Source organism: Ahaetulla prasina, chromosome 1 (assembly GCF_028640845.1).
Source record: "Ahaetulla prasina isolate Xishuangbanna chromosome 1, ASM2864084v1, whole genome shotgun sequence".
In the NCBI taxonomy this organism is placed as follows: Eukaryota; Metazoa; Chordata; class Lepidosauria; order Squamata; family Colubridae; genus Ahaetulla; species Ahaetulla prasina.
This window is the reverse complement of record NC_080539.1, coordinates 366927118-366942091: the sequence shown is the minus strand read 5'-3', so window position 1 is coordinate 366942091 and position 14974 is coordinate 366927118. Positions and strand designations below refer to the sequence as shown.

The 14974-nt window shown below is 45.3% G+C and overlaps 1 protein-coding gene across 2 annotated transcripts in view; it reads left to right on the top strand.

The window, feature by feature from the left end:
* Positions 1-200: 200 nt before the first annotated feature.
* LOC131188317 (calcium/calmodulin-dependent protein kinase type IV-like) overlaps positions 201-14974 on the top strand; it is an 81675-nt gene continuing 66901 nt past the window's right edge. For both annotated transcript variants that reach the window (XM_058163521.1, XM_058163519.1), the window contains exon 1: positions 201-1265. In XM_058163521.1, the coding sequence (XP_058019504.1) occupies positions 1165-1265 (101 nt within the window). In that variant the 5' untranslated portion in view covers positions 201-1164. The remainder of the gene's footprint in view (positions 1266-14974) is intronic.

Below are 14974 nucleotides of genomic sequence, written 5' to 3'. Positions count from 1 at the left end.
TTCTCTATTCTGTTCTGTTCTGTTTTGTTACACTAACTAGTCTACAGACATACAGTCCTGTACGCTCAATTCCTGCCACCGGTCCTTCGTCCGTGAAATTAAACGCAGGATCCGTTAGGGGGCAGGAGAGAGCTGGATTTCCAAGGCGGAGCAGAAAAGCCACCCTTTTCCTCAATAGAGGTCATGGGATCTTATCTGTGTCGGGCGTGGTGCTGCCTGCACCGCCAGAGCATCACCCAGCAGAATGGAGGAACCTCCCGGGGGAAAGATTCTGAGCTATGACCGGGGAAACTTCTTTTGACGGCCCAACCTTCCTTGCATCGGAGCCCCGATGCATCTGCTAATCCTTCTGATTCAGAGATCTACGATTGTCACTTTAAAGGATTTACTCTTGAGCTGCAGCCGAGCGAACAGAATCCTCCGAGTGGAGCTGACGATCCCCAACTTCTCACCGAAGCTCTCCACTTGCAGCATCTTCCTGCAAGGACTGAAAGAGGGAAGGAAGGAAGGAAGGAAGGAAGGAAGGATAGATAGATAGATAGATTTTTCTGTTGGGGCGAACCTCCCTTGAAATAACTCCCATCCCTCCCATCAGGAAGACTGTGTTGGAAAGGCAGTGGATTATGGCTCTACAGAAGCAGGTGGAAAGTTGACCTACTCTGTAGGATTGGTTTTCCAAGGCAGCCCCAAGTGTCAAAAGGAGGCAGGAGGAACCTATTTGCTGAGAAATTTTAAAAAAGAAAAGATAGGTGAACATCTGGAGAGGGACTGGTGCCATCTTCACCTGCAAGGGCTCATCCTTACCCCTGAGGATTTTAAAATCCCCTTTTTAAGGAGGCTGAGAGGGGACATGGGGGCTACGAAGATGCCAGCATCTCCAGCGTGAAGCTGCCGATTAATCTGCACCCACCTTGCATTCTTAGCCAGAAGAAAATTTGGACAATGCTATTGTGAATCCTCCTGGATAATCCTCGAAATTGCTTCTCCAAAAAGCCCTCCCCACTCCGCCCCCTTCTCTCTCCCTCTCCCTCTCTCTCTCTCTTTTAATTTCTCCATCTGCAATGTAATCAGAGGAGGAGGAGGAGGAAGAAGAAGAAGAGGTGGGAGGAAAAAAGAAAGAAAGCACAAGAAAGCACAAGCAAAGCTTTCTTCTCCGGTTCCAGAATGCTCACTTCTAAACCTCTGGAGGAGGAATATTGGATTGAAGGATCCCGGAGACAATCGGCTTTGCAGGATTTCTATCTTATGGGACCGGAGCTGGGCAGGTGAGACTGGGCATTTAAATCTCTTTGGTGCCTTGTGATGCTGTAGGAGGCTTTACAAGTGGAAAAAAAAAAAAGGAGGGTCACAGAAGCCCCAAAATAAATGATCTTCTAAAACAACGGTGATTATTATTATTTTTTTCCTGCTCAAGAAAAGAAAGAGAGAGGTATAGGATTTCTCCCTCTCTCTGGCTTCCACCTGCAGAGTTCGACTCTAAATTATATTTCCTGGAAACATATACAGGTAGTCCTTGATTTACAATCACACAATTGAGCCTCAAATTTCTGTTTGGTTAAGCAGAGACAACTAAGTGAGTTTGCTGATTTCACAACCTTTCAGGCACTGTTGTTGAGTGAATCCCTGCAGTTCAGTTGGTAACAGGGTTGTTAAGTGAATCCGGCTTCCCCATTGACTTTGCTTGTCGGAAGGTTACAAATGTTGATCACATGACCCCTCCGGGCCACTGCAACCGTCATAAATATGAGCCAGTTGCCAGGCGTTTAAATTTTGATCTCGTGACCACAGGGAAGCTGCAACGGTAGTTAAGTGTGAAAAGCGGTCATATAAGTCACTTTTTACAGTGCTGTGGCTAACTTTGAACGGCCACTGAATGGTCGTAAGTCAAGAACTACCTCTACTGTACTGCTAGCCGTGGCAGGTGGAGTTTGTGCTGAAGCAGCCCCCATGCAAAAGAAATACAATTTTAAATATTTTTGAAATACGTGCAGCTGCTTGGGTTTGTGTTTCTTTGTTTATTTTTTGTTCTGGTAGTTCCAAAATTTCCAGCTTCGGTTCAGCTTTTTGAACAGTCCTTGATAAACTCATCCGCTTCAGGCAGGGGAAACTAATCTGAAATTTCAGGGAGGCAGAGTTCTACAAATGTTGGGGACGAATTAATCCTCATTAACCTTGAAAAAAATCATGACTCGATTATCATCTTCAGGGTGGTAGAAGAATGGGAGTGGGAGGTCAAAAAGTCAACTGAAGCCCCACCTCTTCTTTTATACACCATCAATTTAGTTTCATTTAATTTCAATTAAAATTAAGCTCAATGACCAGGGCTATGATTACTCTCAGTGGACTTCAAATTCTTCCTTTTGGGCATCCCCTTAAAAATCACAATAGCCGGGAAAGCTTTGGGGGTTCATCCCTGTAGTTAGGGAAGAGAGCGTTGAAATCTCACATTAAATCCCCAATCTCAACCCCCAACGCAGATAGATAAAACACTTAAGTCAGGGGTGTCCAAACTTGGCAACTTTAAGACTTGTGGACTTCAACTCCCAGAATTCCTCAGCCATGCATGATAATTTGGGCTCAATTGTGGCCATTAACCCGAGGACTACCTGTATTATCCCATGACTTTGAATCACCTCAGGTGGGCTTTTTTCTTGAGGAACATGGTTTCCTTCAGACCAGGGGTCTCCAACCTTGGCAACTTTAAGACTTGTGGACTATAGTTCCCAGAGTTCCTCAGCCAGCAAAGCTGGCTGAGGAACTCTGGGAGCTGTAGTCCACAAGTCTTAAAGTTGCCAAGGTTGGAGACCCCTGACTTAAGAGAATGACCCTTTTTGCCGTGTTCAAGTAAGCGGAAGGGTCACATATAAAAGTGGTTGGAGCTTCAGTCGCAGCCACCATCTTGCCTTTTTTTTACCGTTCTTTGTAGACACCCCTGGGCAAATATGCATGCAGTAAATATCAGCCTGGTCATCCCATCGAGAGGCTCTACCAGCGTTTCTCAAGCTTAGCCAATTTCAAGATCTGTGGATTTCAACTCCCAGAATACCTCAGTCAGTTTTGCTGACTGAGGCATTCTGGGAGTTGAAGTCGACAGATCTTAAACTGGCTACAGTTGAAAACTACTGCTACTCTTGATTTCTGGCTGGGGTATTCTGGGAGTTGAAGTCGACAGATCTTAAACTGCCTAAGTTGAGAAACGCTGCTACTCTTGATTGTTGACTGGGGTATTCTGGGAGTTAAAGTCCACAGATCTAACTGGCTATAGTTGAAAATTGCTGCTACTCTTGATTGCTGACTGGGGTATTCTGGGAGTTGGTCCACACATCTCAAAATGGCTCTACAGGGCTCCCATACATAAGGTGCTTCTTTTGTTTATTTTACAAAGGGATAATTGAACTAATTACCCCAAATCCTGCATACAAGGAGGATGTTCCTTCAATGCAGAGGAGTGGGCAATTTATTTTTCCAAGGGGCCACGTGAAAAACTGGAACGATAGTAGAGGGCCAACTCAAGTGGGCTTTGAATGTGTGTATACATGCATTCACGCACGCACCTATGTAAATTGAAAAAATAAAAGCAATTTACGCGGGCTGGATAGGAACAACCAAAGGGCTGGATGTAACCCAGGTGTTGTAAAATGCCCACTTCTGCTTCAGTGTATGACTTGATATTTAAAATAATCAAATCTTTACTTCTTCATGTGAGTGTTATTGCCTGGGTTTTTACATTCTAACACCCTACCCAAGCCATTCGCAGCAGTGGTGGGTTTCAAATTTTTTTACTACCGGTTCTGTGGGCGTGGCTTAGTGAGCGTGGCATGGCTTGGTGGGTGTGGCTTTGTGGGCGTGGCAGGGGAAAGTTACTGCAAAATCCTCATTTCCTCCCAGTCAGCTGGGAATTGGGAGGCAGAAAATAGATGGGGGCGGGGCCAGTCAGAATTTTTACTACCGGTTCTCCGAACTACTCAAAATTGCCGCTACCGATTCTGCAGAACTGGTCAGAACCTGCTGAAACCAACCTCTGGTTCGCAGCCTGAAAAAATCCCGAGACTTCAAGGCCGTGCAATGGGGACCTTCCAAAGGTGCAGACTGTTTTCCCAAAACAAAAAAGAATGTGCTGGGTTGCTGGACAAAGGGTGGCCCGAATGGGGAAAAGGAGAAGTGAATTATGCTGTTTTACACACGAAAACTTCAGAGCTAGCTTCGCGTCTTCTGTGCCCTGTATGGATCGATCAGTAAAGTTCTACTCTTGGTAAAATAGACTTTCTTTTGCTGCATATGCCAATGGGACGGTTGACAAGGCAGCCACTCCCGTGAAAATATAATATTTGGAGCTCTGGCTGTTTTGAGCTGGCCCACCTGCTCCCACAGCTGGGCATGGACTTCAGTGAAGAAAAGGGCAAGAGGGTGTAACATGCAATTGCTGTAAGATGGTGTGCAAGGAAAGAAGCTGATTTTCCAGGGCCATTCAGTGTGGAAAAGGCCCTGAGGCTGTATCGGTCTGCACTCTCAGGGCTCTTTGTGATATATTAGGAATTCTGCAAACTTAGGAGAAGATAGAATAGCTTCTTCTTCTCTTCTTCTTGTGTATTTGTCATCGGACATTGGCAATCATGTTGGAGATTCTATTTTTACCAACAGCCGCACGAAAAAGTGCTGCTGGGTTTTGACCAAACCAGTCCCTTAGATTTTGAAGTTGTCCTTCTGCCTGGACCTCATTTGCCTTCAGCCTTTCCCTGGAGGGTTAAATGAAGTATGCCATATTTTTCTGGGTGTCGCATCACATGTCCAAAATATTCTAACTTTAGTTTTTTTATGGTTTTGATGATTTCTCTTGGCTTTCCCAGGTGGCTTATCACCTGTATGCAGTGGGTAACCCAAGGTTCTGTCTTAGGCCCAGTACTCTTCAGTATCTTCATCAATCATTTAGTTGAGAGGATAGATGGAGAAGTCATCAAATTTGCAGACTACACCAAGCTGGCAGGAATAGCCAACACTCCAGAAGATAGGCTTAAGATACAGAAGGATCTTGACAGTCTTGAACATTGGGCCTCATCTAACAAAATGAAATTCAGTGGTGAAAAAAGTAAGGTTTTATAGGAAATCCAGTTCTCATCACTACAATACTGTATTAAAAAGATGTTGAGACTCTAGAAAGAGTGCAGAGAAGAGCAACAAAGGAGACTAGAAGCTAAAACTTATGAAGAACGGTTGGTGGAATTGTGTATGCCTAGTTTAATGAAAAGAAGGACCAGGGGAGACATGATAGCAGTGTTTCGATATCTCAGGGGTTGCCACAAAGAAGAGGGAGTCAAGCTATTCTCCAAAGTACCTGAAGGCAAGACAAGAAGTAATGGATGGAAACTAATCAGGGAGATAAGCAATTTAGAACTAAGGAGAAATTTCCTGACAGTTAGAACAATTAATCAGTAGAATGACTTGCCTCCAGAGGTTGTGGGTGCTTCATCATTGGAGATTTTTAGAGAAGACACTGGACAGCCACTTGACTGAAATGGTATAGGGTCTCCTGCTTGAGCAGCGGGTTGGACTGGAAGATCTCCAAGGTCTCTTCCAACTCTATTACTATTCTATGTTCTATGGCAAGGGTGTCAAACTCAATTTCAAACTCAATGAGGGCCACATCAGGGTTGTGTTTGACCTTGGGGGGCCAGGGTGGGCATGGCCAGGGTAGGCTTGGCCAGCTCAATGTCACTCATGTCGGGGGTGCCTGTGGCGGCCCAAGCCCTCTACCAGCAAAAACAGGCTCCCGAGCTCTGTTTTCGGCTGCGATGGCCTCCTGCAACCCTCTGCCAGTGAAAATGGAGCTCGGGAGGGCTGCCCGCGGTCCTCGTGAACTCCGTTTTCGGCTGCGACAGCCTCCTGCAAAACTCTGCCAGCGAAAACAGAGCTTGCTAGGGCCGCCCATGGCCTTCCTGTGCTCCGTTTTCGCTGACTGAAGCACCGCACGGTGATTCTTCGCTGTTTTCAGAGCGGCCTCGCGGGCCATATCTCGCAATCCACCTTGAGGGCCAGAACCGGCCCCCAGGCCTTTAGTTTGACACCCTTGTTCTATGGTGTTTCTTTCCATCACAGGGTTATCGCCTTGTGAGTTAAACCTCAGGCCAATTTGTGGACTGGGCTTGTCCCTTAGATTGACAAAATACCCGTGGCGGTAGCATCTGTCTTTCTGTTTCTGTCCAACTCTCTCTCAGCTTCATTCCTGCCTCTTGCTAAGCCATGAAAAATCAGTGTATTTTTTTCGTATTTAGCACCCTTCCCACAGCTTCATCTATCTAATCCAAAGAAAGATAGCCATGATCTTTGCCCTCAGTGGAGCCTTCTGGATTTTGCAGAAGTTTTCTAGCCGTCTTACGTCAAAAGGAAAATGAAATCAAATCTAGGACATAGTTTCCATAAATGGATTCCCCCCCCACCCCCAAATACGTTACAGCAACAAAACAACGGGCAGGATTGGGGTGCAGTGAATTTCACGAGAGGGGTTTATCTAATTTTGTGTTCCCCTCTGATCCAGATAGGGCTGCCTTTAATGAAGTTTGGAGGATGCAAAGGTAAAAAAGCAGAACTATTCTTAGCAGGCAAAAAGAGAACATATGTAGCGTGGACTCTGCTGTTCCATAATGCTGCTATTTTAGTCTTCCTGTGGGGGTTTCTTTGAAGGTGCTGCCAAAAAACTGTTCTTAGATTAAAGTGGCTAATTTTCCCCCAATCCTCTGATCTGGTTTTCAGTGCTTTTAACACTGGAAAGAATAAACCAAGTTCCCCAGAATCTGCAGATAGAGTGGAAGATGAAGTGAAAAAAAATAAGGATTAGAATTCCCAGAATTCCCCAGCTAGAGTGGGCATCAGCTAGGAATTCTGGGAGATGTAGTCTCAACCCACTGTAGAAGAAGGAAGTTGGGAAGTGCTTGGTTAAGAAATTTGCTGAGGTTTAAAACTATTGACTGGGGGCTGGGGCTGGGATTTCTCCCCCACCAAACACTTCGTGGTTTAGTGCAGGTCTTAAAACCTAGTCTATATGTAGGCTTAATAACATCAAAAGAAGAGTCATGCTACCGAATGCCTCCCACCGACCTGTGCGCTCGCACAGAGAGGGACTCCTCAGGGTGCCGTCCGCCAAGCAATGTTGGCTGGCGGTCCCCAGGGGAAGGGCCTTCTCTGTGGGGGCTCACACCCTCTGGAATGAATTTCCCCCAGGACTTCATCAACTGCCTGACCTTCGGACCTTCCGCCGCGAGTTGAAGACTTACCTATTTATTCGCGCAGGACTGGCATAGAAATTTTAATAGTTTTTAATATTTGATATAAATTTTATGGGGTTTTTACAGTTTTAAATGGTTTTAATTTTGGCCTTATATCTAATAAGTTTTTTAACTATTGTTTTATTGTGTATATAATTGTTGTTTTATTTTGGCTGTGAACCGCCCTGAGTCCTTCGGGAGAAGGGCGGTATAAAAATTCAATAAATCTAAATCTAATCTAAGTCAGAAATGGTTGGTACTTGGAGGGAAGACCACTAAGTAATCATGGAATTGTTGGCTAGACTGGGAAATTTAAAAACAAAATCGAAAACAACATCTGGGAATCCACTTCTATACCACAGCCAAGAAAATGGCATAATCTTAGGCAATGTACCTCAATCTTGCCAAGTCTGTAGAGATTTTGAGTCATCCAGTTCATGGTTGTCCCAAAGGTGCCTTTTATTTATTTGATTTTCAGGAGGCAACTAGACTTTCTTGTTTTGTTTCTTTTGAAGACGTTTCGCTTTCATCCAAGAAGCTTCTTCAGCTCTGACAGGATCTCCCCACTATCCTGTCAGAGCTGAAGAAGCTTCTTGGTTGAGAAGCGAAATGTCTTCAAAAGAAAAACAAAAACAAAAACAAGAAAGTCCAGTTGCTTCCTGAAAAGGCACCTTTGGGTCAGTCTTGGCAACTTTAAGAAGTGGGAACTTCAACTCCCAGAATTCCCTAGTCAGCAAGTCTGGCTGAGGAATTCTGGAAGATGATCCACAGATCTTCCATTTCCTAAGGTGGAGAAACACTGGTCTAGGACCATGATGGCGAACCTATGGCACGCGTGCCACAGGTGGCACGCGGAGCCATATCTATGGGCACTTGAGTGTTGCCCTAGCTCAGCTCCAGCCCGCATGTGCATGCTGGCCAGCTGATTTTTGGCCTTCCGGGCCCACTGGAAGTCGGGAAATGGGCTGTTTTTGGCCTCTGGGGGTGGGAGGCCGTTTTCGCCTTCCCCAGGCTCCTAGAAAGCCTCTGGAGCCTGGGGAGGGGGAAGAATGGGTTGTTCGGTCCCACCGGAAGTCGGGAAACGGGCCATTTCCGGCCTCCAGGAGGACGGGGAAGGCCATTTTCGCCCTCCCCAGGCTCCAGGAAAGCCTCTGGAGCCAGGGGAGGACAAAAAACAGGCCTACCAGGCCCATCATGCCATCACGGGCCAAAAGCGGAGGGAGCAGTGGTGGTGGAGTGCATTGAATTATGAGTGTGGGCACACACGCGATCCCCTCCCCCCACGACCCCCACTTTTGGCACGCGATGGCAAAAAGGTTAGCCATCACTGGTCTAGGAAGTCACCAGGAATTAAGTGCACCTTTAAGGAGGTGAGATTGGTCCCAACCTTACTGTTGGAAAGGAAAAATCCCAGTGGGGTGAAGGGTTTCAAGTGGGGAATCACCCTGGATTAAACATAAAAGAGCTAGATCTGAGCAGGGATGGGCTTTAAAAATTTTAGCAAGGGGTTCTCCACCTGGTTGCTGGGTGGGTGTGGCCATGGTGGGCGTGGCCTAGTTGGCCTCCTGCACCACGGCCGGGGGGGTGGCATTTTTGCCCTGCCCAGGCACTGGAGGCTTTCCTTGAGCCTCCGGGAAGGCAAAAACAGCCTCCCCAAGCTCCAGAGGCCCTCTGGAAGCCGGAAAGGAGGCCGTTTATGGCCTTCCAGGACTTCCGCTAGGCCCGTTTTTCGCTCTCCCTGAGCCTCTGCGCACGCCCTGCACTTACCTGCATCCAAAATGGGCTGCATGCGGACTCGTGGGAGGGGCAGGGTGTGCGGGACCAGCCAGGAATGGGATTTGGGGGTTCTCCGAACTGCACAGAATCTTAGCTAGAGGATCTCCCGAACCGCCAGCAGCCCACCCCTGGATCTGTGCCCCTTTCAATACCTTAGAAAAGAGGTTCCCAACCCCTGGTCTGTGGCCCAGTGCCGGGCCGCAGCCCATTTAGAACTGGGCTGTGGAAGTAGTAGGTGAGTGCACATGTGTATGGACGTATGTGCAAAGCTGCATTTGTGAAAGCAACATGCACAAGCATAAAAGCATCTCCATTCCCCTCCCCCGCTTTCCCCCCCCTCCCCGCTGCCACTGATCCACCGAGTTGGAAAATTGGAGATCGCTGCCTTAGAGCCTTATCTGGTCGTTTCCAGGCAAAGTTGCCGGTCTATGGAGATTCTTGTGTAACAGGCAGAGAACAATAAAGTAGCTAATTTAGTCTGGTTGTTTGCACCTGATATCTATTGATTTTCTGGAAGAGGCTGAAAACTGGGTTTTTCATTGGCCCCGGTGTTCCCATGGAAATACCTCCCATGTAAGTCCTCGACTTACAACTGCAATTCAGCCCAAAATTTCTCTTCTTAAGTGAGACATTTGTCAAGTGGGCTTTGTCCAGTGGTGGGATTCAGCCAGTTCGCACCACTTCGGGAGAACTGGTTGTTAACTTTCTGAGCAGTTTGGCAAACTGGTTGTTGGAAGAAATCATTAGGGCAGAGAACCGGTTGTTAAATTACTTGAATCCCATCACTGGCTTTGTCCCATTTTGTGACCTTTCTTGCCCCAGTTGTTAAGTGAGTCTATGCAGTGGATAAGTTAGTAACCCGGTTGTTAAGTGAATCTGGCTTCCCCCACTGACTTTGCTGGTCAGAAGGTTGCAAAAGGGGATCACGTGACCTTGGGACACTGCAACCGTCATAAATACGAACCAGCCAAGCGTCTGAATTTTGATCACATGACCATGGAATGCTGCAAAAGTCATAACTCTGAAAAATGGTCCTAAGTCACTTTTTTCAGTGCCATCGTAACTCTTATTTTTTTTTTAGATTAAAGGCTTTTATTGACATGTTGCAAGTTCTGTTACTTTTAGCCATGCATGAGATCATCTGTGTTGGAAAGGACTGAATTTGCATTGCAATGACATAATTCAGGGTTACGTCAGTTCCGTTGTAACTTTGAACTGTCATTAAACGAACTGTTGTAAGTGGAGGACTACCTTGGTACGTAGTCCTCGACTTACGACCGGAATGGAGCCTGGCCATCATTGTTGTAAGTCGCAACTTTTTTGCAGTGGTCATTAAGCAAACACCATCGTTGTTCAGCGAATTAATAGTTCACTATGAGCCAGTTTTGCCAAATAAATTAAATGTCCGTTTTCAGCAAAATCGTTGTAAAACGTGGTTATGTGACTACAGGGGGGAGGGGAAGCAACTGTCGTAATTTAGGAACTGGGTTGTAAGCACTCCCAGGGAACTCGGTTGTAACCAGTGGTGAAATCCAATATTTTTTACTACCGGTTCTGTGGGCATTGGCTTGGTAGGCGTGGTGTGGCTTGGTGGGCGTGGCTTGGTAGGTGTGGAAGGAAAGGATACTGCAAAAATCTCCATTCCCACCCCACTCCAGGGGAAGGATACTGCAAAATCCCCATTCCCACCCCACTCCAGGGGAAGGATACTGCAAAATCACCATTCCCACCCCACTCCAGGGGAAGGATACTGCAAAATTTCCATTCCCACCCCACTCTGGGGCCAGCATTTGCCGGTTCTCCAAACTACTCAAAATTTTCTCCAGAACCTGTCAGAACCTGCTGGATTTCACCCCGGGTTCTAACTCTGTAAGGCTGCTAAGCATTGTCATAAGTCGAGGACCACCTGTATGGACCCTGTGAGAGGGCTGTATTGATGGTGAGATTCTGAGTGAATACACTCTCCTGTTCTTTGTTTGCTTCTTGGTTTTCTATTTATAGTTTTTAATTGTTTTAATGGCTTTGTTCTCATTGTTTTGATTGTTTTTTTGGTTTGTGTTATTTCAAATGTGTGCGCCGCCCAGAGGCACATCGGTGAAATAGGTAGCTATATAAATCCATAATGAAGATTTGGGGTTTCTTTGCAAGATTTGATTTACACCCTGCTTTCAATCCCAGTCAGTAAAAGCACCCAGCTAGCCAGTCCTAGCTAATCTCGAAAAACCAGATCTGAGTCAGATCTGATCAGTTGGTGGGGAAACAACAGAATAAATCGGTAAGATTCACGTTGAGCAAACATCCCCCCTGCATGCAAGAGCCAAGCGCCTTTTACCTGTTGCCAAGAAAACTCAAGTTCATCTCTGCTAAATTACCAAGAGCCATCCACCTGTTGTGCCTCACCCGCCCTCCTCTCCTCAGCCGGGCTCCTCCCATCTCCTGCTATCTGAGCCAGAGACTGATAGTGAAGAAGAATGGCCTGGCATGTCTCCAGCCCCCAGCCCTGGCACCAGGCCCGGACAGACTGAGCAAACAAACCTCCCTACAGCGTGTGAGCACGAAGCCAGCCACGAGCTAGAATTGCCGGCAGCTGAGGATGAAAAGACACAGTGGACAGATCCCCGCTTCCGGAGAATGGAGAGGCGACGTCAGCAAAAGGAAGGGAGAGGCAGGTCTGGATAAGTGCTGAGTCATGGAGCCACACCCCATGGCCTATATAAAGGATCTGCTTTTTGGCATTCCTTGAGTCAGGCACAGTCTCATCTGGTTGCTGAAGTCACACCTTGGATTCCTGCCTGCCCTGAGAACTCTGACAGGAATTTGGCACAGCTGCAGAGGCTTCGTGGCCACGCTTGATACAGATTTCCCAGACCCGGCCGTCAGAGGAGGAGTGGGACATGACACCACCTTTGAATTGAGGGACGCTTTCAAACAGAGTAAAAAATACATGTGTCACTCTATTCATGCAAGAGACATCCTGCGTGGCATGAGAGGTGTGGGGAGGGGATGCTTCTGAAATTTGGGATTCTAATTTACCTGATCCTATTTCTGAAGCAGAAGAGCGGGGTTGTGATTTCAACAACTGTAGCGATAGCGGTAGCACTTAAAGCTTATATTTCTCATTCTATAACTGTCTGGTTTGGTCCAGCAACCAAACAAGACAGGTGCAGACTTCAACGGATAGTTAAGACTGCCAAAAAAAAAATAATTGCAACCAGTCTGCCTTCCATTGAGAAAGTGCATGTTGCATGGGTCAGAAGGAAGGCTGAGTTTCAACTCTTTCTCTTGGGACGTCGCTAGAGGACATTGTTTGCTAAAACAACTAGACACAGGGACAGTTTTTTCCCTTGTGTCATCAATCTGCTGAACACCTAATTCCCACAGGCTTGGGCTGCTGGGGGTTCGCGGGAGTTCGGGAGAACCTCTAGCTAAGATTTTGTGCAGTTCAGAGAACTCCCAAATCCCACTCCTGGCTGGCCCCACCCACCCCGCCCCACCCTTCCCAGGAGTCCCCACGCGGCCCGTTTTGGATGCAGGTAAGTGCAGGGCATGCACGGAGTCTCAGGGAGGGCGAAAAACGGGCCTACCAGAAGTTTGGGAGGGGTCTCCAGAGCCTGAGGAGGCCACTTTCGCCCTCCCAGAGGCACGAGAGAAGCCTCTGGAGCCTGGGGAGGGCAACCCCCCCCCCACCATGGTACAGGAGGCCAACTAGGCCTTGCCCACCATGGCCACACCCACCCAGAAACTGGGCAGAGAACCCCTTGCTAAAATTTTTGAAGCCCACCCCTGCACAGTACTCTCTTAAGTCTAAGTATATATACCCATGTGGTATGGCTATAATGTTATTATTTTCCTTCTCATCTTCTCTACTACCTCCTTTTATTGGTATCATGATGCTGATGATGCTGATGATGATTACTCTATTGTTTTGCATGTACTCGGAGAGCTTCCGCACCGGAGACAAATAGCTTGTGTGTCTTAACACGCTTGGCCAAATAAAGTACAGGTAGCCCTTGACTTACAACCACAACTGAGCCCAAAATTTCTGTTGCTAAGTGAAACATTTGTTAAGTGAATTTTGCCCCATTTTGCGTCCTTTCTTACCACAGTTGTTAAGTGAATCGCTGCAATTGTTAAGTTAGTAGCAAAAGCAATAGCACTTAGACTTATATACCGCTTCATATTTCTTTACAGCCCTCTTAAAGTGGTTTACAGAGTCAGCATATTATCATTTACTAACCAGTACTAACTATTTCTGACTCTGCTTTTTTTTTTTTATTCAAAAAGTTTTACAAAAATTTTTTCCCCCTTTCCCCCCCTCCTCTCCCCTCCCTTCACAACCCCCCTCCCCCCCCCGACTTCCCGGAACGGGCACAAGGTATAGTTAAAAATAAAACAAACATATGCTAAAAAAATTTCATCCCAACTTAATTATACCCCTACAATCATCAATTCCTAACTTCCCCCAAAAACAATCAAGAATAATACATCATAATCATTCAAAAACAGTCTGATAACTCTTAGTCTGATATCTACGTTGAATATAGTCAATCCATTTTTTCCATTCCTTTAAGTATCTTTCTTGCGTATTGTCTTTCAAAAAGGCTGATATCTTCGCCATCTCAGCCAAATTGGCAACCTTCAATATCCATTCTTCTATTGTAGGTACTTCTTTTTTCTTCCAGTATTGTCCTATTAGTAATCTTGCTGCTGTTATTAGGTTTAAAATCAATTTAGTCTCAATTACTGTACAATCCGTAATAATTCCCAACAAAAAAAATTGCGGCAGGAACTTTATCTTCTTTTCCAAAACATTTTGTAAAATCCACCAAATTTTTATCCAAAAGGCCTTTATGTCCTTACAAGTCCACCAAATGTGAAAATATGTAGCGTCATCACAATTACATCTCCAACATTTTGCTTGCATATCTGGATACATACACGATAATTTTTTAGGATCTAGATGCCATCTATAAAACATTTTATAAAAATTTTCCCTCAGATTCTGTGCCTGCGTGAATTTAACATTTCTAACCCAAATTTTTCCCAAGTTTCCAATAATATTGGCTCCTGAAAATTTTGTGCCCACTTTATCATACAGTCCTTTACCAAGTCCCTTTCAGAATCTATTTCAAGTAACACATTATACAATCTCTTTATATGCTCCTGAGACTGATTTCTAATTTGCTTTACCAAATTTCCCTCGTTCTGCTCTATACCAATTTTCTGATCTCCTTCCATCTAGCACGTAGTTGCTCATATTGAAACCAAGTATAATTTTTCCTTCCTCTCTTAATACTTGCAGAGATTTTAACTGCAAATTACCTCTTTCAGTATACAAAAGATCTTTATATGTAATCATTTCCTGATTCTGTTCTATGTTTATATTTTCTACTGTATGTCTAGGACTTGCCCATATAGGAACCTTATAATTTAGTTTATAAGAGTATTTTTCCAAACACATGAAGGGCATTTCTTAGCACATGATTTTTAAAGGCCTTATCCACTTTTTGTCATAAATTAAATATGCATGCCATCCATATAGCAAATCATAACCTTCTATATTCAAAATTCTGTCCTCTGTTAAATTAAACCAATCACTTATTGCAGAGAGCAGCTGCTTCATAATATAATTTAAAATTAGGCATTTTAAACCTCCCTTTCCGAGAATCTTGAATTATTTTCATTTTAACCCTAGCTTTTTTACCTTCCCATATAAATTTGTTAATTCCCTTCTGCCATTCCTCAAGATTCTTATCTTTCTTAATTATTGGTATCATCTGAAAGAGGAATAAAAATCTAGGTAAAACATTCATTTTAATAGCAGCAATTCTCCCCAGCAAAGATAATTGCAATTTTTTCCAAACAATCAACTCCTTCTGAACTTTTTGCCATAAAACCTCATAGTTATTCTTATACAATTTCACATTTGATGACGTAAT